This window comes from Saimiri boliviensis, chromosome X (genome assembly GCF_048565385.1).
Source record: "Saimiri boliviensis isolate mSaiBol1 chromosome X, mSaiBol1.pri, whole genome shotgun sequence".
Classification (NCBI taxonomy): Eukaryota; Metazoa; Chordata; class Mammalia; order Primates; family Cebidae; genus Saimiri; species Saimiri boliviensis.
The window spans coordinates 8,640,305-8,666,271 of NC_133470.1; the positions used below are offsets into that span (position 1 = coordinate 8,640,305).

General features: G+C 37.8%; 1 protein-coding gene across 2 annotated transcripts in view; it reads left to right on the forward strand.

The window, feature by feature from the left end:
* Nucleotides 1–25,967, forward strand: part of FRMPD4 (FERM and PDZ domain containing 4) — a 915,426-nt gene that overhangs the window by 35,791 nt on the left and 853,668 nt on the right. For both annotated transcript variants that reach the window (XM_074391531.1, XM_074391527.1), the window contains exons 2-3: nucleotides 3,063–3,194; nucleotides 24,282–24,405. In XM_074391531.1, the coding sequence (XP_074247632.1) occupies nucleotides 3,167–3,194; nucleotides 24,282–24,405 (152 nt within the window). In that variant the 5' untranslated portion in view covers nucleotides 3,063–3,166. The remainder of the gene's footprint in view (nucleotides 1–3,062; nucleotides 3,195–24,281; nucleotides 24,406–25,967) is intronic.

Consider the following 25,967-nt stretch of genomic DNA (forward strand, 5'->3'; position numbering starts at 1 on the left):
TACTTATTCAGTTTATGGTTTGCATGGTATTACAGTAATACAAATTTGAAATAGGTACAATCTTACCCAACGTCTGCTATAGAGATAAAACTTATAACAACTAAAGCAAAAGAAAGTGCTAAATACTCCAAGTGCTCATCTTCAAATAAATAAAGTCCCATAGAGGTTCTAAGGTGATAGAGAGCCTTTCTACTAGGGATGGGGTTGAGAGTATGGTGGGGATAAGAGTTATAAGTGTTTGTATTAGTCTGTTTTTGCATTGCTATAAAGAAATGCCTCAGACTGGGTAATTTATAAATAAAAGAGGCTTAGTTGGCTCATGATTCCATAGGCTGTACAGGAAGCATGAGGTAGGCATCTGCTTGGCTTCTGGGGAGGCCTCAGGAAACTTTGAATTATGGCAGAAGGCAAAGGAGAAGCATGTACGTCTTACAGGGATGGAGCAGGAGCAAGGGGAAGAGGGGAGGTGCAACACACTTTTAAATAACCAGATCTCATGAGAACTCACTCACTATCACATGAACACCAAGGGGGATATACACCCCCATGATCCAATTCACCTCCCACCAGGCCCCACCTCCAACATTGGGGGTTATAATTTGACATGAGATTTGGGTGGGAACACAGATCCAAACTTTATCAGTGTTGAATTGGCTTTTCAAATGGCCCTTAAAAAGTAGGTAGGATATTGAAAAGAAGACCTGAGGTGGGAAAAGTAGTAGAGGGAGGAAATAGCAAGACGGAAAGCATTTTGGTGGTCTTTGGGGCTCATGTGGGCACCCAAGGGGTAGCTAGACTAATGTAAAGTGACAAAAAAGAAGTCCTGGAAAGTAAAGTTTACTTTACATGGATTAGTCAGAGATTGGAGAAAATTTGGATGTCAGGCTCAAAATTTATAAGTATAAACACTGGAATTTCTATGTAGAAGTGATATAGGAGTGTTGGCTCTGATAATGTACCTTACAGGCCTCCTGTAATTGGGAGGTCTCTGGCTTGTTGTGTCAGGGCTCTGGCTCCTACAATCCCTTGTGGATCATGCACCCTGAAGATTGCTCCCAGAAATGACTGAGCATGATGGGGATACTAACGTGCACTGTCCCAGGAGATAGATTCTTTCCTTGGCTAACTTTGGCTCAGAAACTCCCTGACAGCTTTGCTGAACCTTCCTTAGACATTAAGGAAGTGTAGCACTCTTTCATCCAAGTCAAAGTGAGTCTGTCAGCTCTCTTAGCCTTGCCCAGCTCTGTCCATATTTTTCTTTACACAGGAATTTTTGCTTAAAAAAAATCTACATTTGATCTCATTTTGGTGTCTGTATCTTTGTGGACCAGGACTAAGGTGTTTATGGGTAGCAACTTGATTGGAGGTGTGTGGTTAGGGAACTTGTTTTGAAGCTATGTTTGCACAAGTTTGCTGCTTTTTTTTTACATTGCATGGATTTTTGAGGAGACTTTGGTGGGAACTGAAGGATATTATGGAGGTCTATGGTATCCCCTAGGCTATCCTGGATGTTGGTAGTAGAAAGTCATTTAAATGTTTTCCCTTATTAAAAGAATGATGACACATATTATTTCATAGTGCAATCATAAACTACAACCAAAGTCATAAATATTGTGTATGTCTAAAGAAAACAGATCAGTGCTAGTGAATTCAATGTAAACTAAAAATACTTAATAATAGTAATTTCTGCCCCTAGCTCAGTGCTTCTGAGGTAGAAAGAATTGATGTCTTACATGCTTGATGAATACAGCTTAGAAGTGTTTTTCTCCATTTTTTTTCCCTCAGTATCCTTTCAATGCATTTTATCCGGAATTTTGGCATAGCCATAACATGTCTTAATTTGCAGTGCTCCTTCTTTGAATAATATGCGAAAGAACTCTTTTGACAGCCAGAAATGACTTTAACCCAATTTAATATTAATAAAGATATATGTTGAAGCGTGTACGTTTTTCTCCTGTTACTCAGATTTTGCTATGCTTTCTTTCGCATTGAAATACTTCTATGTTTAGGACCTTGACATTGGTTGACTTGGATATCATGGTAATGTCACAACTTTAGGCTGTGAATTTGCTGCAGGTGCTATTAAAAGAAGATAATAGGCTGCCAGGCAGAGGAGGGGAAGACTGGTTTCCAACAAATGCTGTGGCCTTGGCAAATCACACACATTGCATGGTTCTGTGAAAATAACATCTCCGGGAATAACTGAAATGAATAAATAAAGACTGCTCGGAAAGTTAACAAGAGTAAAGGGATGAGGGAGCAAGCTGAGAGGAGCCTGGGTGTTGACTGAGGGCACTTTAAGGGCACTGCTTTGGCAGCACTAAAGGAATAGTTAGACATGTGAGAGGGATGAGGTCAGAGGAAGCCACCTAGGGGATGCCTGAGCCCACAAGACTAAGCCAAGACTGAACATTTTAAGTAGAAGGGAAGAAGAAAATGACCAGTGCTTTTGATTTGCATGCACAATTGGAGAATAGGAGCTTTTGATATCCTTTGGGAAAAGTGTATGTTTCTTCCTGAGTGACTGAGGGGTTATTGAGCAAACTGAAAAGTGATCATGCCTCTTGTCTTAATATGCAAAGCTATCCTGTTGTTCTTTTGTTGCTTGGTGAATATTATGGTGAATTGATGTTCTGTTTATCCATTAAGACTTCTACTCATTTGCTTTTCCACTAATAACAAAGATGCATTCGAAAATTGAAAAAAAGTTTAATGGGCACTTTCCATTGACCTTATGGCTCTTTGATTTTGTTGGCATTCTTGACTATTTTGTTTATAGTAAAATATGTTTCACTCTCTAGTAAAACGAATTTTTTTCTAGTAAATATTCTTGTGCAGAAAAAATGTGGAAAAGCCCTATAATTCATTGTTAGCAGTAGTTTCATAAAATTGACCATTATTCAAATTGAGGGTGGTAGAGGTAGAAAAGAACATCCATTTGTGCTGTTTCCAGGAAAATTTTTGCAATGAGTAAAACTGAGTGAATGATGGTATTCTTAAAAAATGTGTAACACATTTTATACAAAGAAGGTACTCAAAACCAGATATCATTTATCTTTTAGGTGAATGAAAAAGAGACCAAGTGAAAAAAACTAAGTGATTTAATGACCTGAATGTATCCCATAGAGTGGAAAATAAAATACAGGATCTCAAACTTTGACCTTCTATGTCATCATCATTTTTGAAATATACAGGTAGGTGGTTATATTCATTTTGAGAGTTGACCCAGAAGCTATGAAATAGAAAGTGGCCAAGACAACAGTGCCAGTCTGACCAAGAGATTTAGTATTGTTGCAAATATAATTAGGATGATATTGTTTTCTTCTTCATGAATGTAAAAATATGTGACTTTGTGTTTTTTTAAAAAAAGTTCATCTAGAGCTGTATGTGACATATAAAGATGTACTACACAGAATTAAATCACAGCCAAAGACAACTATGACAATAGCAATAGTGGTAGCTACAGCTTACAAAGTACTCATTCTATGCTTAGCCTAGTGCTAAAGTGCATTCCATAGATTTTCTGATCAACCCTTATACCAAGATTAATTAGAGGTAAGTATTTTCACCATTTTGTGAATATGGAAACTGAGGCATAGGGAGGCTAAGAGATTTGCTAAGGTTCGTATGTCTAATATGACTAGTCCAGGCTTGTTTGTCTTTCTCCAAAGTTAGTACTCTTAACTAGGGCAGAATATTTGACTGGTAAACTGAGTGGTGGTCAGGATAAACCAGAACTTTCATACTTTTTGTTTTTCTAAATGGATATCCAATTGTAGAGTGAGTTGAATAAAAATCAACTGACTCATGCAAGTCTTTGACATGTAACTATTATAGGGCTTGGTCTCTTATGATGTCTTATGTTCATTAATTCTTTGGGAACAAGAATCTGCAAGTAGGTACAGTTTTGTCAAAAACTCAAATTTCAAGAAATTGAGTTTTAAAGTTCTAATTGGCTTTTATTAACAATCCGTGAATTGGATAGCATCTAGTTTACAAAATAGAAAGGAGCTTCGATTAGCTGAGCAGAGAGGGTGGGCTTTATAGGCAGAAAAAGCTGAAGAAAGCAGAAACAAGGAACAAAATGCAGATTGGTTCTTTCTAAGTTGCTTTCCTTACAGGGAATATTGTTGGCTTAATGGAATTTGGCTATCCTCTCTCTTCTGATTTCTTAAAAAGGTCAGATCTTACAAGTAAACAGTATAGGTTTCAGTATGGTGACATGCAATGTTAGCATGACTGACTCCATTTTGGGTTGATCTATTAGGGCCTCATGCAGGAGTTCAGCCCAAATCAAAGGCCTTCCACAAATTTTATTTAACAGTTTCCAGGCTAGGGCCAAGAACATTGGATTTAGGCAATAGTAGGAGAAACAAAGCGAAGAAGCAGAGTCCTCCATTTTAGGGTTCTGGAAATCTATAGATGGCCACTGAAGATACAGAATAGACAAATTCTGTGAGCTACAGTGATGGTCTTGAAACTTATTTGTATACATATTACTTCAGTAAGAGAAAAACAAAAACCAAATAGTAAGAATGTCAATATAGATGTGTGTCTGTATATGTAGATAGATCATTACAAATACTATATATATAACTAGATTAATATATTAAGAGATCTTAAAACCAGTTTTTAAACATCAAGTTTAGTAAAATTTTGTAAAGTAACGGATTGAAGGTTGTCTTGTGTTTTTTAATATTACTGAAACACATTGTAGTGATTTGTTTTCTTGGTCTGGATGTTTAATTTTTAAAATATTTTTCAAATTGTGGTGACTTCATGCTGCCATTAGCCAATTTTTAAGTGGGGAAATATACTTTTGTGGTGATATTGATGGTTAACAGTAATGGATGTTAATCCATATTTCAGGTAGTCTCCTTAATTCCAATTTTTCTTGGCTGATTTATCTTTGGATCTGATTATATTAGTATGTTTCAAATTGCATATCACAACAGCCTATTGATGGATTACAATATTAATAATTATTTAATAAAATAGAAAAAAGTCAGAGTACATTATTAATAAGTATTGTTCTGAGAAGCTCTCATTTCAATTATATGCTGGTATCTCTATATCTGTATATATTTATATGTCAGTATATGCATATCTGAATACTGAATCATGATATCAAATATGGTGATCAAACACTCTTGAAAGTGTTAAATTATATCATTATTGTATTTACCCAAAACCTGTAGCTGTTGAAGGGCTTATAATAGGAGAAAGAGAAATGTAAAGTCTACTATTTTCTTGCTTTTTTTTTGTACTTGCATTATTAACACTGTTTCTAATGCTTAATTTCTTTGCACAGAGCTCTTTAAACCAATTGTGTTCACTTAGTTACAACTAAATAATATAATCTGTGAATTCACTTAACAAGGCATATATCAACTGCAATAGAACTAAAGTATTGCGGGTGCCCTGGTAGACCCCTTGATAACTCTTTTACCTTGGGAAATTTCCAGTACCATACCTGATTCATAACCTTCAAACATCCTCAGTGAGAGAGGGTGCCAGTGGCAATCTTTATGTGTACTAATTAGCAAAGCTTAATTTATTTCAATTTTTTAGACAAAAAATACATTTAAATAAAAGTGCTGATATTTTCAACCCACACCCCAATGGGTCATTTTCGCTCATACTCTGTTGAGTGTGTCCCCTGTTTGTAGGAGACATTGACTCATAGGCATGCTGACCAGGGGTTGCAGCTACCCATGTCTTCTGTTGTGACCTCATCTCACACCAGTCTTGTGCTTATCTGCCTGCTCTAGTCTAACCACACTGAATGTACCAAATAAGTGCCTGCCTCAGCACATTCTCACATTTCCAAGATCCCCATGAGGTTGGTTTCTTGTCATCATGCAGGACTTGTCCCAAAAGACAACCTCTTAGAGAGGCATTCTCTACTCACTGTATTTTATGTAGCTCATTTTTCCCTTTCCACAGCCCCTACTCTTTGTTCCATTATGCTCTTATTTATTTTTTTTATTTTCACAGAACTTACTACTATCTATTTAATGCTCCTTCACTCTACTTCGGAATCCCTTAGAACAGGACCCTAGTCTCCATTATTCACTTCCCTATCCCCAGTACATTGCCAAGGCTGAAAAGAATCAGTGAATGACTCAGCACTTCTGTTCTTCTGCTTCACTTGGGCCAGTCCTTTTGGGTCTCCTCTCCTTATTTGTTTTCAAAAGTGGTTTTTCCTCATATCATTTGGCAGAGATACTGTATTAGGAAGAATGGGGTAATGGAAGGCGAGCCAAATGCTATGAGAACTCCCTGGAAGAAAGGCTCATGACCCAGGGGTTGAGGATGGAGACTGATCCTGGAAATCCTTATGGCTCACATCTGGTAATAAGATGATTAGGCCACCTATGCATTTGGGAACACAAACCTAAAAATGCTGATGTAGTATGCTATTAGCTCTACAAAATTTTGTGTCCTATAGACAATTTCTAAGATTAGAAACTTGCTTTCCAACTGGAAATGTCTCCTTGAGACACAATTAATAGAGATTGCTAAGTTTTATCCCTGTAGATAAAATCCTACAGTCTGAACTTGGAATCAAGCATATCAACTATAGCAGAATCCCTTATCCCGCCTTATGTCTTAGATGAATAAAAGAATGAATAAATAAATAAACTATAGCAAATAATGAAAGCTAAGTCTGGCCAGTCTCTGACTTTATTCAGCTATGCAGTCTACGTAAGGGTTTGGTAAACCATGGCCCACAGGCCAATTCCAGGCCAGCACCACTTTTCATAAATGAAATTCTGTTGGAATGCAGAAAATGCTCACTCATTGTTGTAGTGCCTTATGTACTACAACAACAGAGCTGAATGGTTGTGAGAGACTATATGGCCCACAAATCCTAAAATATTTACCATCTGGCCCTTTGCAGGAAAAGTTTGCTGACCCTGAGGCTAGAGAATAGCACTTAACTTCTCTGGGCATTGGTTTTTTGTTTGTTTGTTTATAAAACGTGTTGGATTTAATGGTGTCTGAGATCCTTTTCAGAGCTCACATTTGATTTCCCTTGAATATAACACTATGTCCATAAAGAAATTCAAGGTGATACAGACTTAAGGTTGTACTCATCATCTTCTCAGAAAACATATTATTTCAAGAAGTTATGTTCTTATTAAATGGGCATAAAGGTTTTACCACATGTATCTCTAAGACATATGTAATATTCCAGATTTGAGTTCATTTCTGTGGTTTGATATTTAAGTGCTTGGAGCAATAGATTCATTATGTGGCCTAGTACCTTTCCACTGCTTTCCCCAGGGACTTTGCTAATTGTAAAGTAACTCAGAACTCTAGATAAATGGGTTCACTTACAACCTATAATGCTTTAAGTGTGGTTCTGGCATGTATTTCAAAATAACTAAGGGAGTAAATTTCAAATGTCTCACTATAAAAAAATGATAGATAAGTGATATGATGATAGGGTGATTAGCTTGATTTAATCATACCACATTATATGCACACATGAAAACATCACATCATACCCCTTAGGTTTGTACAATTATGATTTGTCCATTGAAAATAAAACTAATTCTAAAAGAAATGAAAATAATGTTAAATATAACATTAAAATCAAAGTTGAATTTATTTGACTTGCTGTGAGGTCATTTTTGAGACAGACAAAGAAAATTATTAGTCAATACACACCACAGGAGAAAAACTCTGGTTTAGGAAGAAAACTGTCTTGATTAAGGTAGAATCAATTATATTATCTTGATAGATTTTCTTGTTTTGGTTTAAATTATAAATGCCTAAGTAAATAAAAGCCTCATGGATACCTGTCAAAGATCATTAGATTTGCAAAAATTTTGTTCAGGTCACAAAATTTGCATTGGATATTTCTTTCCATACTTGTCATCTTTTTCCTGTTACTATTGACTGCACCCTATATCATGGGCCACTGAATATGAACATCACCATCAAATCATGTAGTCAAGTGTTTCTGACAAACTGCACAAAAATAAGTAGAATACATTGAATTTTGATCTGAAGATAAGTAGTAAGTTGCAATTCAGGCCTTCTGTCTTTCCATTCATTAAACATTTATTGAGCCTCTGCTGTGTGGCAGTCCTGTTTCAGGAGCTAAAATATCTATTTTATGTTAACTTTCATAGATTGTAAATCTATAGAAATTTCGAGATTTCACACCATGATTCCACTTGATAATTAGTCCAAATCTGAGAAAGAATCAGACCAACATTTTTACCCACCCCTAAAGTTTGTGTAGGACCTTGCTGGAGTAATATTAAAGTTTTGGGGTAAAGAAGTGAGCCCACCCTGGCAAAGCCTGGAGATGCCCCATCCTCCCCAAGGCAGGCTTCTTTATATGGGACTATGGTGTGAATGGGGGAAGTCCAGGCACCTTGTCAATCTCAGGATAAGGCAGAGAAAAGGGCAGTGACATGGTGCTGGGACTGGACAACCTCTTCATGCAAGAGACCTAATTCATAATTCTCACACTGTTCTGCCTCCCAGATACAAACAGGAGGCTGGGTTTTCAGTCCAGGCTGAGAGGAGCCCAGATACCCACTCCCAGCTAAGCTGAAATGGCTGTGTCTCCCTTGGGATATAGAATGGGAGGACCAGGGAGGGGTCTATGAAATGTGAAAATTCTTTGAAAATCATCCATCCATCTTCAATGGTGACCCAACAGTAATAAAAATAGCATCTTGGACTGACAATAGGTAACTTTTTGCCTTTGGACAAGAAACTCCCTTCAAAGTGTACTAGTGTGTGAAATAAGGGAATTGGACTAATTAACTTGGAGGTCTTACTCAATTCTTATTTTTTATTTTTTATTTTTATTTTTATTTTACTTTAGGTGTATACTATATCTAGCATTTCTCCCCATGTTATCCCTCCCCACCCTCCCCACCCTCTGCTGTCCCTCTCCTACTCCCCCCAACTGCCCCAGTGTGTGATGCTCCTTTCCCTGAGTCCACATGTCATCATTGTTCAACACCCACCTATGAGTGAGAACATGTGGTGTTTGGTTTTCTGTTCTTGTGTCAGTTTGCTGAAAATGATGGCTTCCAGATTCATCCAAGTCCCTAGAAAGGACATGAACTCATCGTTTTTTATGGCTGTGTAGTGTTCCATGGTGTATATGTACCACATTTTCTTTTTCCAGTCTATCATTGGTGGGCATTTGGGTTGGTTCCAGGTCTTTGCTCTTGTATATAGGGCTACAATGAATATATGTGTGCATGTGTCTTTATAGTAAAATGATTTATAGTTCTTTGGGTATATAACCAGTAATGGGATTGCTGGGTCAAATGGAATTTCTATTTCTAGATCCTTGAGGAATCTCCACACTGTCTTCCACAATGGTTGAACTAACTTACACTCCCACCAACTGTGTAGGAGTGTTCCTATTTCTCCACATCCTCTCCAGCATCTGTTGTCTCCAGATTTTTTAATGATTGCCATTCTAACTGGTGGAGATGGTATCTCAATGTGGTTTTCATTTGCATTTCTCTAATGACCAGTGATGATGAGCATATTTTCATATGTTGTCCTCATATATGTTTTCTTTTAAAAAGTATCTGTTCATATCCTTCGTCCACTTTTGAATGGGGTTGTTTGTTTTTTTCTTGTATATCTGTTTCAGTTATTGGTATATTCTGGATATTAGCTATTTGTCAGATGGGTGTATTGCAAAAATTTTTTCCCCATTCTGTTGGTTGCCAATTTGCTCTAATGATGGTTTCTTTTGCTGTACAGAAACTCTGAATTTTAATTAGATCCCATTTTTCTATCTTGGCTTTCATTGCCATTGCTTTTTGTGTTTTAGTCATGAAGTCCTTGCCTGTGCCTATGTCCAGGATAGTTTTGCCTATGTTTTCTTCTAGTATTTTTATGGTGTTAGGTTTTATGTTTAAATCTTTAATCCAACTGGAGTTAATTTTAGTGTAAGGTGACAGGAAGGGGTCCAGTTTCTGCTTTCTGCACATTGCTAGCTAGTTTTCGCAACACTGTTTATTAAACATGGAGTCCTTTCCCCATTGCTTCTGTCAGGTTTGTCAAAGATCAGATGGTTGTAGATGTGTGGTGTTGCTTCTGGGGCCTCTGTTCTGTTCCATTGGTCTATGTATGTCTCTATGTTTTGATTACTGTAGCCTTGTAGTATAGTTTGAAGTCCAGCAGTGTGATGCCTCCAGCTTTGTTCTTTTTCCTTAGGATTGTCTTGGCTATGTGGGCTTTCTTGTGATTCCATATGAAGTTTAAGGTGGTTTCTTTCAGTTCTGTGAAGAAGGTCATTGGTAGCTTGATGGTGATAGCATTGAATCTATAGATTACTTTGGGCATTATGGCCATTTTGATATTAATTCTTTCTAACCATGAGCATGGAATGTTTTTCCATCTGTTTGTGTCCTCTTATTTCATTGAGCAGTGGTTTGTAGCTATCCTTGAAGAGGTCCTTTACATTCTTTGTTAGTTGTATTCCTAGGTATTTCATTCTCTTTGTAGCAATTGTGAATGGGAGTTTGCCTCTTGATTTGGCTCTCTGTTTGTCTGTTATTGGTATATAGGAACGCTTGTGATATCTGTGCATTGATTTTGTATACTGAGACTTTGCTGAAGTTGCTTATCAGTTTGAGAAGATTTTGGGCTGAGACAGTGGGGTCTTCTAGATATATAGTCATGTCATCTGCAAATAGAGACAGTTTGACTTCCTCCTTTCCTATTTGAAAACGCTTTATTTCTTTTTCTTGCCTGATTGCTCTGGCTAGAACTTCCAATACTATATTGAATAGGCGTGGTGAGAGAGGGCATCCTTGTCTAGTGCCTGATATCAAAGGGAATTCTTCCAGTTATTGCCCATTCAGTATGATATTGGCTGTAGGTTTGTCATAATGGCTTTTATCATTATATGTTCTGTCAATACCTAGTTTATTGAGAGTTTTTACTGTGAAGAGCTGTTGAATTTTGTCAAAGGCCTTCTCTGCATCTATTGAGATAATCGTGTGGTTTTTGTCTTTGATTCTGTTTATGTGATGGATTACATTTATGGTTTGCATATGTTGAACCAGTCTTGCATCCCTGGGATGAAGCCTACTTGATCGTGATGGATAAGCTTTTCGATGTGCTGTTGCAATCAGTTTGGCAGTATTTTATTGAAGATTTTTATGTCAATGTTCATCATGGATATTGGCCTGAAGTTTTCTTTTCTTGTTGAGTCTCTGCCTGGTTTTTGTATCAGAATGATGTTGGTCTCATAGGAGGATTTCCTCCTTTTGTATTGTTTGATACAGTTTTAGAAGGAATGGAACCAGCTCCTCTTTGTACGTCTGGTAGAATTCAGCTGTGAACCTGTCTGGACCTGGACTTTTTTTTGGTTGGTAGGCTATTGACTGCTACCTCTACTTCAGCCCTTGTTATTGGTCTATTCAGGGTTTCAACTTCCTCCTGGTTTAGACTTGGTAGAGTACAAGTGTCCAGGAATTTATACATTTCTTCCTGGTTTACTGGTTGATGTGCATAGAGTTGTTTGTAGTAATCTCTGATGGTAGTATGTATTTCTGTGGGATCAGTGATGATGTCCCTTTTTTCTTTTTTTATTGCATCTATTTGATTCTTCTCTGTTTTCTTTTTCATTAGTCTGGCTAGTGGTCTGTTTATTTCGTTGATCTTATAAAAAAAAAAAACAGCTCCTGGATTTATGATTTTTGAAGGTTTTTTTGTGTCTTTATCTCCTTTAGTTTGGCTCTGATCTTAGTTATTTCTTGTCTTCTGCTAGCTTTTAAGTTTTTTTGATCTTCCTCCTCTAGCTCTTTCAATTTTGATCATAGGGTGTCAATTTTAGATCTTTCCTTGTTTCTCTTGTGGGCATTTATTGCTATAAATTTCCCTCTCAACACTGCTTTAAAGATGTCCCAGAGATTTTGGTAAGTTGTGTCTTCATTGTGATTGGTTTTGAAGAACATCTTTATTTCTGCTTTCATTTAATTGTTTATCCAGTTGACACTCAGAAGCAAGTTGTTCAGTTTCCAAGTGTTTGGGCAGGTTTGAGTGTGTTTCTTAATCCTGAGTTCTAGTCTGATTGCGCTGTGGTCTGATAGACTGTTTGTTAGGATTTCCATTCTTCTGCATTTGCTGAGGAGTGATTTGCTTCCAATTATGTGGTCAATTTTAGAGTAAGTGCAATGTAGTGCTGAGAAAAATGTATATTCTGTGGACTTGAGGTGGAGCATTCTGTATATGTCTATTAGGTCCGCTTGGTCCAGCTCTGCATTCAAGTCCTGGATGTTCTTTTTAATATTCGGTCTCATTGATCTGCCTAATATTGACAGTGTTGGAGTGTCCCACTATTATTGTGTGGGAGTCTAAATCTTGTTTTAGGTTGTTAAGAACTTGCTTTATGTATCTGGGTGCTCCTGTGTTGGGTGCATGTATATTTAGGATAGTTAGCTCTTCTTGTTGGATTGATCCTTTTACCGTTATGTAGTGTCCTTCTTTGTCTCTTTTGATCTTTGTTGGTTTGAAGTCCATTTTATCAGGGATTAGGCACCCGGCCATCTCCCCTTTTCAGCTTCCTCTCTCTCCAGTCATGGGGTAGGGGCCCGCTGTGCTGCTCTGTCCTTCCTCCCGCTTATAGCTCCTTGTCTCTCCAGGCAGGGAGAAGGGACAATAGCTGGATCCACAGGCTCTCCCGGCCGGCTTTTGGGCTTACGTGTCTGTTTAGGTCTGTGCACCAATCTGGGACACTGTCCTGGATTATTATTCAGCTCCATGCTTGTAATTCCCGGCACTTGACTGGCAAAGATTCCCTGTTCTATGTATTGCTGAGGCTTTGGGAGAAGCACTGTATCTGGACTAGAGTGCCAGAGGGGGAGCCTCCAAATTGCCTGTCAGATGCACTTTCTGGGTGAAGCAGCACCCCTCCCCGCTTTGCTCTGCCTTGCCTGGGCTTTGCTTACCATAGGACCAGACCCGTTGTAATGCCTCTGGTACCTGGGTTGGAGCTAGGAGATCTCTGGATTTCTGCGTCTCTCTTCCTGGGTGTTGAGTGCCGGAGTTGTGTCTGTTCAGCCATCTTGGAGAGTGCTTACTCAGTTCTTACTTGCCATAGTTTTTGAACTTACATTTGCTTCGCATATTAACTCTGCTTATATGAAGCTCATGCTTCAGTGATATTACAATAGCAGATGCAGCCATGGAAGTACCTGTTTGTATTCTCTAGGCACTCACCATCTCTGCTGGCCTATGCTGTAAGCATCTATGACTCTGCCAGAGGCTGTTGTCTGGTTGCTGAGACATGCTTGACTAGAAATACAGGAGCATTAAAATCTTCAGAAATGATCCTCCATTAATGCCAAATATGAATTGAATAAAGATACCCCAACATTCTTGTTTACTGGGGGAGACATCTCTGAAGTTGGTTCTCATCCACAGCAGTAACCTGTTGGTTAATGCATACTGTGTTGGTCTCCTTCCCTTCCTCTCTTATGTCACCTCCCAAAAAACCACTTGCACTCAGATCCTTATCTCAAGGTCTTCATCTGGGGCAATCCAACTGAAGACAAGCCCCAAACAAGTTCTATTGTGATTCATCTAGTAGCATGCATGTTAATTCACAGCAGGCAGGTCTTTGAGGAATGCATTTTATTTGCCCCCACCAGGGCAGCCAGATTTGGTAAATGAAAATACAGGACTCTATTTAAATCCAAATTTCAGATAACAGTAAATAATTGCTTAGCATAAGTATATCCCATTCCAAATATTGGATGAGATATAAAAAAAATTCATTGTTTACTTGAAATTTAAACATAATGGCAGTCATCCTTAATTTTTCTGTTATCCTTAATCCCAACTCCTATTGGAGGGCATTAGACATTGCAGCTGACTGAATTCCACAGCTGGGGAAAGGCAGCATGGATTAAGATTGGCTTAGGAGATGCAGAATGTGGAGAGAGTAAAGTAGACCTAAAGCACGATGTCCAGGGATGAAGGTGGATCAAGAGCCCAAGAGTACATGCGTGTGGGCTGGTGAATAAGGAATTATCAGTTTAGTGGATGTGAGCAAGGAGACAAAAACAAGGTACAGCACAACAAAACTGCAACCAGCAATCTCAAACCTTGTGGGGAGGGAGATACTGAAGTGACCAAACTTGTACAAACATCATTCATTTCCCTATCCCTATTGCCTAGCACAATGCCTGACTCATTTTTGGTGATCAATAAACATTGAATGAGTGATAGGGAAGGAAGATTGATAGAAATATGAAATTTTGCCAACTGTGAGTTTTATGGAGTATGGTGCCCACTGAAAAATGCATAGGGCCTTTTTGAGCAATGGCTTGCATCTGATTATAAATGCACAGAAAATATGAATTGCTATCTGAATTCTAAGTAATGAGCTTTTCTAATGCTTTTCTCATTTTTCATTGCAGGTACAATTCAACTTAAATCTTTCATGGTTAGACAGGTTTTTGAATGCCACTTGTATGTTCAAAGCTAATTTGCTTAATAGCCGCCTTATCTGAACCTTGAACAATATTACTAAAGCATTTAGATTGAGAGGAAGAGTTTGGGCAGAACATCTCCCATCCAATTTCAAAAGACTAATCAATTTACATTTTTAATGACATTTCCTTTTCTTTCTTCAGGAAGCCTGAAAGGGAGGATAAAATCTCATTCTATGTTTATTATTTCTAACTGTAAGTTCAAAGTTGAGAAAGATTGGTTTTATTCTCAGCAAATCATGTGATATTTTCCTTACTATTTTACAGAGAAAACAAAAGGAAAAAGAAAGGTAAATGACAGCATGTAGATAACAAAAAAGTAGAGCCAACATTTCCTCAATTTTACTTTTGCTTTACAAAATGCAAGCAGGCTGCTCTCCAAAGGGTAGTTCCAACTTAAAATTATTTATTCTGTGGGTGATCTATTTTTAGAGTTAACATTTTGAGTTAACACTGTATCAGCTGCATAAGAAGGGCTGAAATCTATATACAGGCATGGTCAGTTATTCAGACCAATTCTATGCATACAATATTTTTAGAAAATCTTATAATTACCGAAGAGCAAACAAAAGCATGAAAGTGATGGAAAATATAAAATAAAAAGTGTTTGTGATGATATGAAGAAATTGGAACCCTTGTACATTGCTGGTCGAAATGTAATATAGTATAGCCACTGTGGAAAACAGTTTGGTAATTCCTGAAAAAGTTAACTATAAAAATTCCATATGACCCAGCAATTCTACTCTTAGGTACATGCTGAAAAGCCGCAAATCTGCAGAAACACAAAAGTATTTCTCGACACTCCCCACTGTTGAAGACTACACTTTTCAAATTTTTATAAGGTTCAGTTTTTCAACTCTTTGGACTATTTAAGAATGTGTTCTCCCTAAGATCAGCAACAAGGCAAGGATTTCCACTTTAATCATTTCTTTTCAGTATTTTATTGGAGGTCCTAACAAGTGGAGTAGCAAGGAAAAAAAAAAAGCAGATTGGAAAAGGAAGAAGTAAAACAGATTTCATTTGCATATTATATAATCATCTATGTTGAAAATTCTACAAAAAGTCTAATAGAACAACAAGTGAGTTTAGCAAAATTACAGATACAAGGTTACTTGTATCTGTACAAGTGATATAGTGATGAACAATCAGAAATTGAAATTTTATAATTAACATTTACAATAACATCATGATATGAAATACTTAGGGATAAATTAGCAAAGAATGTTACTCTTTGCTGCCCTTTACCATAGGAGCCTCAAAGCCACATCTGTACACTGTAAACTATAAAATATTGCTGAGGGAAACCAAAGAAGAACTAAATAAACAGAGAGTTAATACTATATTCATGAGTCAAAAGACTCAATATTGTTTAAATGTCAGTTCTCCCTAACTGATCTATAGATTTAACACAATCTCAATTGCAATCCAGCAGGCTTTTCTTAAAAAGAAATTAGCAAGCTAATTGTAAAATTCATATGGAAATACAAAAGACCTAGAATAGCTAAAACAACTTAGAAAATGAAGAACAAAGTTGCAGGACCTATAGTACTTGATTTTTAGACTACAGTTACCAAAACTTATCGGTGAAAAGCCAGGCATATAGGTTAATGGAACAAAATAGAGATTCCAGACGTAGACCCACACATGTAGTCACCTGATTTGAAATAAACATGCCAAGGCAATTTAACATGGAGACAATAATCTTTTCAACAAGCAATGCTGGAACAACTGGATAGTTATATTTCAGAAAATGAATCTCAATCCATACTAGATACCATGTGTAAAAATTAACTCAAAATGGAACATAGATGCAAATGTAGTAGTTAAAACTACAAAATTTCTAGAAGAAAGCATAGGGTAAAATCTTAGTGACCTTGGGTTTGGCAAATACTTAAAATAGGATACAAAACACAGGAATTACTAAAGGGAAAAGCAGATAACTTGGATGATCAAAATTGTAAGAGATACTCTTCAAGAGATAGGAAAATGAACAGGCAAGTGAGAGAAAGTATTTGCAAAGCATATTTCAATGAAGGACTTGTAACTATTATATATAAAGGACTTTTACAACTCAGTAATATGAACACAAGTCAATAATAAAAAAGATGAAAGAAAATATACGGACAGCAAATACACATATGAAAAGAACTGAAGTAGCAAGTTAGAGCAGAAGAGAATCATCAAGGGAATTCAGGTATGCTGGGGACAAGGAAGAAGTGCATGTAATGTATATTCCTAAGTCTGGTGTTTGTAAGTTGGGAGCTACCTGCAATAATTACATTAATACTCAAGTGACATAAGAAACTAATGTGAGGACTATCAGAGACCATTCCCAGATATTAAAGCAATTATCCTTTGAGGTGAAGATGAATGCTTTCTAGTTCCATGACCTTTGGGTGCCCTGCTTGGTATGCATTGCTATTGCTTAAGCTTTAAAAATATACTTTCGTTGTTCCTACCTGTTAAATAAGGATGAAAGTGCCATCTCCTCTCATTAAAGTTCAGGGAGAAATAGCCATAAATGACTCATTTTACAAAGTAAGAAAAAAAGTTGAAAATTATCCCTTTGAGGAATGTAGTATGAATTCCTTTAGAATGAAAGCTGCTATTTATGGGAGGTAAATTCTCAGTTAATAAGTCCACTTGGAAAACCTACTTTAATTGTTTTCTCCTTGAATGAGAGGCAAAAGCTAGTAAATGCATATTTTCTTAATAAACGTATTTCTTCAATTTTATGTAACAATTTACTGAGTTTTATACTGTGTGTCTTATATTAAGCACTGCATTACATGGTAGGTATTTTGCCTTTGAAAAACTTACAATCTAGTAGGAGAGAAACAATGTACTTATTTCAACTTTTATTATTGGAATCATGCTATGGGTCAGTCCATTGTTCTTGGTTACATCTATGAACACAGTATAGTCAGCCCTCAGCATCTGTGGGTTCCATATCCATGGATTCAGCCAACTGCAGATGGAAATTTCTTTTTAGAAAAGGATGGTTGTGGCTGGGCATGGTGGCTCATACCTGTAATCCTAGCAGTTTGGGAGGCCAAAGCAGGCAGATCACATGAGGCCAAGAGTTTGAGACCAGCCTGGCCAACATGGTGAAACCCTATCTCTACTAAAGAAAATGCAAAAAATTAGCTGAGCATAGTGGTGCATGCCTACAATCTCAGCTACTTGGGAGGCTGAGTCTCTAGAATCACTTCAGCCCAGTAGGCAGAGGTTGCAGTGAGCTGAGACTGTGCCACTGCACTTCAGCCTGGGGAGCAAGGTGAGATTCTGTCTCGAAAACAAAAACAGATGGTTGTGTCTGTATACTGAACATATGAACATGTAAAGACCTTTTTTAGAGTCATTATTTCCTGAACAATACAGTATAACAACTATTTTATTTTTTGAGACAGGGTCTCACTCTGTTACTCAGGGTGGAGTACAGTGGTACAAACATAGTTTATGGTAGCTTTTACCTCCAAGGCTCAAGTGATCTTCCTTCCACAGCCTCTCCTGTAGCTGGGATCACAGTGCATGCCACCATGACTGGCTAGTTTTTAAATTTTTTATAGAGACAGGGTCTTACCATGTTGGCCAGGCTGGTCTTGAACTCCTGGGCCCAAGTGAACCTTCCACCTCAGCCTCCCAAGGTGCTCGAATTACAGATGTGAGCCACTGTGCCCAGCTATAAAAACTATTTTCACAGCATTTATATTGTATTAGGCATTATAAGTAATGTAGAGATGATTTAACATATACAGGGGAATGTGCATAGGTTATATGCAAATACTGTACTATTTTATATAAGGGACTTGAGCATCCTCAAATTTTGGTGATTATCAGAGGGAAAGTCCTAGAACCAGTTCCCCACATGGAGTTTGTATTCTACAGTGAATACAGGTACTTGCAATGTAGGTCAGAATGTAATCAATACTTTTACAGAGGTGCAAAGTCCTTTAGAAGTACTGAGGTGGGGAGATTATTTCCTTGGAAGAAAGGGGAAGACATCATAGAAAATGGCTTGTGTATCATGTTTGAGGAAAGATGGGTTTACGTCAGGAAGGAGAGAAATGGTGTTCTAGTGGGAGGGATGATCATAAAAAACAAATGTTTGGAGGTGGAAATTCATAGGGAGCTCATCTCGTTCCTTAACAGGGTTGGCACTGAAAGCATGACAAATGGCAGAAGGGAGGAAGGGCCAAAAAGAGAGACTAGAAAGAGGAGGCAGAGGCCTTGAATGTGAATGTCAGGCTGTGGATTAAGGAGTTCATCTGAGCAACTTTAAATAATTTACAGTCTTCCTTAGAAGGATATAAAATTATTTTCTCAATTATAAAACTGTAGCATTATTTATTTTTCTCTTGGCCAGTCAAAAATGATGATCATATTCATAAATGATTTTAAAGACACTGAGAGTATACCTTTAGATTTTCAAACTAGGAAAAATAATGCAATTTTATGTAAAAAGCATAAAATCTTTCAAATCTGCTGATCATGGATATTTTCTTTATTATCTTTCTATATAATCCTAGAAAATGAGCTCTTTGAGGGCAAGGATATGCAATTTAGTTCTTTCATATTTGCTGTTGGGCAGGTCATTTGATAGGTATAACCAGCTGTGATATAAAAATGCTCTCAATATTAAGAAACGAGCATTTCCAAATTTACAGAAAGGAATGAAAAATCCGTAACCTCCAGCCAAGGAATCAATCTGGAAAATAGGCTAGAAACAAGAGACTGTTTCTTGAAGCTCCTACTCCTGGATTCCAGCTCTCAAATACAAAAAATTAGCGGGTCATGGTGGTGGATGCCTGTAATCCCAGATACTTGGGTGGCTGAGTCTGAAGAATCACTTCAGCCCCCTACCCCACCTCCATCCAGGCCACACTGATCATTCTGTGCATTTCCCAAGGTCAACAAGCTTCCTCCTCCTAGAATCCAGCCCCTAGAAGGGGATACAGTTCACCGATCTCAGAACACAATTCTGCTTTGTTAAAAACTATTTTTTTCCTTCTTATCCCAAAGTAAATGGGACACAGAACCTCTCCTTGTTCCCCACTCAATACCCTCTCCAATAGGAAAGCACAAACCTCTGTCCTTCCGTCATTGACTCCTCTACACTAATCTCCAAAATAAGCCCCAGAGGGGACAGAAAGCCTTTCTGATACTGCTTACCACTTGAAGATCTTGTCTTCTTTTTGATCACACTCACTCCAAAGACAACTTCCCCTCTGTACTATTTCTCCTTCTGGTGTATTCTTCTTCTTTTTTTTTTTATTGTAATTTAGGTTCTGGGGTACATGTGCAGATCATGCAGGATTGTTGCATAGGTACATACATGGCAAGGTGGTTTGCTGCCTTCATCCCCCCATCACCTATATCTGGTATTTCTCCCCTCATTATCCCTCCCCACCCTCCCAACCCCTAGCCTCCCACTACTGACTGTAGTGTGTGATGCTCCCCTCCCTGTGTCCACATGTTCTAATTGTTCCACACCCGCCTATGAGTGATAACATACGGTGTTCAGTTTTCTGTTCTTGTGTCAGTTTGCTGAGAATGATGGTTTCCAGATTCATCCATGTCCCTATGAAGGACACGAACTCATTGTTTTTTTAGGGCTGCATAGTATTCCATGGTGTATATGTGCCACATTTTCTTTATCCAGTCTATCAATGATGGACATTTGGGTTGGTTCCAGGTCTTTGCTATTGTAAATAGTGCCCCAGTGAGCATATGTGTGCTTGTGTCTTTATAATAAAACGATTTATAATCCTTTGGGTATATACCCAGTAATGGGATTGCTGGGTCAAATGGAATGTCTATTTCTGGGTCCTTGAGGAATCGCCACACTGTCTTCCACAGTGGTTGAACTACTTTACACTCCCACCAACAGTGTAAAAGTATTCCTATTTCTACACATCCTCTCCAGGATCTGTTGTCTCCTGATTTTTTAATGATCACCATTCTAACTGGTGTGAGATGGTATCTCAATGTGGTTTTGATTTGCATTTCTCTGATGACCAGTGATGATGAGCATTTTTTTGTATGTTTGTTGGCCTCATAAATGTCTTCTTTTGCAAATTGTCCATTCATATCCTTCACCCACTTTTGAATGGGCTTTTTTTTTCTTGTAAATCTGTTTTAGTTCTTTGTAGATTCTGGTTATTAGCCCTTTGTCAGATGGGTAGATTGCAAACATTTTTTTCCCATTCTGTTGATTGCCAGTTCACTCTAATGATTGTTTCCTTTGCTGTACAGAAGCTCTGGAGTTTAATTAGATCCCATTTGTCCATTTTGGCTTTTGTTGCCATTGCTTTTGGTGTTTTAGTCATGAAGTCCTTACCTATGCCTATGTCCTGAATGGTGTTGCCTAGGTTTTCTTCTAGGGTTTTTATGATGTTAGGTCTTATGTTTAGATCTTTAATCCATCTGGAGTTAATTTTAGTGTAAGGTGTCAGGAGGGGGTCCAGTTTCTGCTTTCTGCACTTGGCTAGCCAGTTTTCCCAACACCATTTGTTAAACAGGGATCCTTTCCCCATTGCTTGCTTTTGTCAGGCTTGTCCAAGATCAGATGGTTGTAGATGTGTGGTATTGCTTCTGAGGCCTGTTCTGTTCCATTCCATTGGTCTATATCTCTGTTTTGGTACCAGCTGTTTCGTTTAATGTGGCCTTGCAGAATAGTTTGAAGTCAGGCAGTGTGATGCCTCCAGCTTTGTTCTTTTTGCTTAGGATTGTTTTGGCTATGCGAGTTCTCTTTTGGTTCCATATGAAGCTTGAAGTGGTTTTTTTCCAGTTCTGTGACGAAAGTCATTGGTAACTTGATGGGGATAGTGTTGAATCTATAGATTACTTTGGGAAGTATGGCCATTTTCATGATGTTGATTCTTCCCAACCATGAGCATGGAATGTTTCTCCATCTGTTTGTGTCCTCTCTTATTTCCTTGAGCAGTGGTTTGTAGTTCTCCTTGAAGAGGTCCTTTACATCCTTTGTTAGTTGTATTCCCAGGTATTTTCTTCTCTTTGTAGCAACTGTGAATGGGAATTCACTTTTGATTTGGCTCACTGTTTGTCTGTTATCAGTATATAGAAAATGCTTGTGAATTCTGCACATTGATTTTGTATCCTGAGACTTTGCTGAAGTTGCTTATCAGTTCCAGGAGATTTTGGGCTGAGACGATGGGGTCTTCTATATATACAATCATGTCTTCTGTGAATAGAGACAGTTTGACTTCCTTTCTTCCTGTTTGAATACACTTTATTTCTTTCTCTTGCCTGATTGCCCTGGGTAGAACTTCCAATACTATATTGAATAGGAGTGGGGAGAGAGGGCATCCTTGTCTAGTGCCAGATTTCAAAGGGAATGCTTCCAGTTTTGCCCGTTCAGTATGATATTGGCTGTGGGTTTGTCATAAATAGCTTTTATTATTTTGTGATACGTACCATGGATACCTAGTTTATTGAGGGTTTTTAGCATAAAGGGCTGTTGAATTTTGTCGAAGGCCTTTTCTGCATGTATTGAGATAATCATGTGGTTTTTGTCTTTGGTCTGTTTATGTGATGGATTACATTTACAGACGTGTGTATGTTGAACCAGCCTTGCATCCCTGGGATGAAGCCTACTTCATCATGATAAATAAGCTTTTTGATTTGCTGTTGCATTCTGTTTGCCAGTATTTTATTGAAGATTTTTTGCGTCGATGTTCATCATGGATATTGGCCTGATGTTTTCTTTTTTAGTTGTGTCTCTGCCCGGTTTTGGTATCAGGATGATGTTGGTCTCATAAAACGAGTTGGAGAGGATTCCCTCTTTTTGGATTGTTTGGAATAATTTCAGAAGGAATGGTACCAACTCTTCTTTGTAAGTTTGGTAGAATTTGGCTGTAAACCCATCTGGACCTGGGCTTTTTTTAGTAGGTAGGCTATTAATTGCTGCCTCAGCTTCAGCCCTTGTTATTGGTCTATTCAGGGATTCAACTTCTTCCCGGTTTAGTCTTGGGAGAGTGCAAGTGCCCAGGAATTTATCCATTTCTTCCAGATTTACTGGTTTGTGTGCATAGAGTGTGTTATTCTTTTTAATGAGAACCCATCACCTGTAAACTTGCTGAATTGGACTTTTGCTTTTTAAACAATCCATCTAATTTTCTCAGTGTTGAATTTAAATACACTGTTGTTCATGTATTTAATTGAAAAAAATTTTTTTCCTTTTCTTTCTTTCTCTTTCTTTCTTTCGTTCGTTCTTTCTCTTTCTTTCTTTTTTGCATGAATCTAAGGCTCTTTAGGAAACTTCCCACCTGTGGTTGGTAATGGTTGCACAATTGGGCAGGAGACTTATGTCTTTATTATCTCTGCCTTGATTGGTTTTGCTGTCAAAAATCAACTAGGCATAGTTTACCAGAAAAAACCCTTCTTGTAATGGATAAAGATACCAAGATAAAATAAAGAATATGTAACTGATGAGAAATGAGCATATTCCAAATAACAGGATTCGGGAACTTGGAGACTATAGCAGTGAGAGGTTTGGCAGATGCCATTAGAGAGTTATTTCCCCACATTAAATGTGTCTCCATTTTGAGAAACCAAATTGACCACCTGAACTTGGGCACATGAGTCCTATGTTTCACCCGAACCCTTGACTCTTTACCTACAATTTGTCTTTGGCATGAACGCGTCTCAAATGTAAATGATATTCCTTCTGTTTTGAACAACTTCACTAAAGAAATGGGTCTAGAGCAGTGGTTTCAACTGGGGTTGATTCTGCTTCCCAGGAGACATTTGGCAATGTCTGAAGACATTTTTAGTTGTCACAACTGGGGAGATGCTACTGCTATCTACTGAGTAAAGGCCAGAGATGCCACTAAACATCCTGTAATGCACAGGTCAGCCTCCCACAGCAAAGGAGTAGCCAGTCCAAAAAGTCAATAATGTCAAGGTTGAGAAATCCTAGTCTAGAGAAAAGGAGACATTCCAGATTATCCAAAAGAGTGTTCCCAGTGCCCTCTGTCTATGGCATGGGAAGCTAATGCTTTCTAAAAGCTTTCTGGATCAGCTTTTTCTCGCTGAGTTTAAATTACTGGATAGGATCTAGCACTGAAATTGGCAACTTTCAAATAGCTTTGAGGTAGATGTGTTAAATCTCAAATTTGGATGAAACACAAGAAAGCCACGGGAGAAGTTAAGCAGCAATTTGAAATCTAGGAGCAATGTGAGAACTGTGTGCAGGTGGCTTCACTCCAGCTCAGAGCGCCAAATATCCCATCGTGACTTCTCAGATTGAGGGGGGAGCAAATACACATTTTCATCAGAGGCAGATGCTGAAGCTGCAGTTATGGCCTCTTCAGCCCTTCAGAAGGTGCCCCTTCATTCCCAGTGTGATATCAGTTTGACTCTATCTTCACTGGGTTGTCCTAATCCAGAGGGTCAGCACAGAACTGTGATCAGAGATCTTGCTTCTTGATTTGTCCATTTTTATGTTCCATGTCAGACCTAATTGCTTTTTTTTCTGAAATGAGTAGTCTGCACATCTTTACTTGTGGTCAGGATAAAAGTCCCTGTTAATAATTTACAAAAGGCAGAGCCACTCCTCTTTTGCATCCTCAAATCTCTCAGAGCATGTGATTGTTTAAGAATATCTGGTTTCCAAGTAGCTGAGTGATGAAATATGATTGGCCTCTCAGCATCGATTCCTCCTCTCCTTCCTCTCTCACTCTTCTTGGATAGCAGTTGTTTGTTATGATACAATCACTCTTCTTACAAAAGAATAAAGAAGAGGTTCTTTCTTTCCATCCTTAGGAAAAGGTGGGCTGTTTTGGCTTCCTACCATGGAGGAGGACCTTGAAGGAGAAAATTGGCAGACCTTCTCCAGTCCCTGGGGCTTCAGCAGGACGGCTGAGGATGAAGGAGAACATATTTGCCAGTGAGTAATGGTCTTCAAGGAAAAACTATCAGGGGTCTTATTGTTGCTTTCTGAGATGAGCTTGTGCTTTTCAGTAGGATGAATTTATTTAGACAAGAATTGAAAGCTATGTCTCAAAATTACACAAGAACGATGCCTTTGGAGAAAAATGATTAAGTCCTTCTGAGTTTTGTTCAGGCAATTCAAAAATTTAAAAAATAATTTTGGAGGCAAGGCAGGACTATCCTGTAAAACAGAAGGACAAAGACGTATACTACTTTGGTCATTTATTTCTGTAGGAATAAATGTCCACAGACACTTTTGGGAAAAGAGAAACTGATTTTAGCTGCTTGTTCATTTCTATGGCATTATAATAGGCTATTATTCACAGTAAACTTTTGGATGCACTTTTTGCAAGGGAATTGAATTGTGTGCTGTGTTTATTTTCTTTTAAAAATGCTATCTTCTCGGTGACAAATATATCTGTCAGGATGAAAAGTTTTGATTTTGCAACAGAAAATACTATGTTGGCTATGCAAATTGGTTTGTATTTAATTGTTTCTTTATGTTCAGTGGTCTTGATAAATGAGTTTTTCTCCCTTGAGAAACATCACAGTTGTACAGAAAGTTCAGACTACTGCTGAGCGACTTATGATTGATATAAATATGTAATTCTTTTCTTGGGGTTGTCTCGCTTTGAAATATGAGAAATTCATCAGTAATGTGCACACTTTGGAATGCTGATTGGAAAATTTCCAGTCATTCTGCTATTTAATGCTTTCTCATTAATCACTGGCACTGCATATTATAAGCTGCTTATAAATTTGTTTAGATCATATTCTTTCAGTAGATTCTATGATTATTGAGTGTTTAAGCAGGGCAATATAAACATTATGTGCAGACCCAAATATAGAGGAACTGCCACAGGCTAAGAGAAGCCCTCCAAATTGGTAAAATTCATTGCTCTAGATTTTTGCTACTTGAGATTTTGAGCCAAATGTTTTTGAGTTACCATAATTTTTCATCGCAATAATTACTTGGTGGCACTATTTGTCTAGAAAACTGTTGAGATGAGTGCAAATGAAACCTCTTTTTGTTATACAGTTCACTGTAAGGAAAATTTAGAAATTGATGTTATTCTATGAGATTCAAACACACAAGAGTCTGACATTTGGAACTAGCTACTATGATCTCTAAAAGCTGTTGGCTTACAACGTAATATCATTGGATGGCTTTCCTTTTTAGCACCTACATTTCTCTCCTGATTTCTTACTTGAAGGGTGAAATGATTGAATATTTGGGCTTTGGAAAGTCATCACTTAAGGCATAGGATTCTGGGATTTGTGCCTCCTGTCTTTCCTAATCAATAACATTCAAAGAAATAGATTCAGCTCCAAGCTCACTAAAGCATATTGTTTATGGGTTTGTGAGGAAGTAAGTAGTAAAAGAGGTAAGAAATATTTTAAATGAAAATACTAGGTCAAACCACTGAATTCCAGTTTGGTAGTCTGTTGGTCATAGCATGTATCTAGCAAAAGGTCTGGATGTGATTTGTTCTATTAGAATTAGTGCTATATATATCT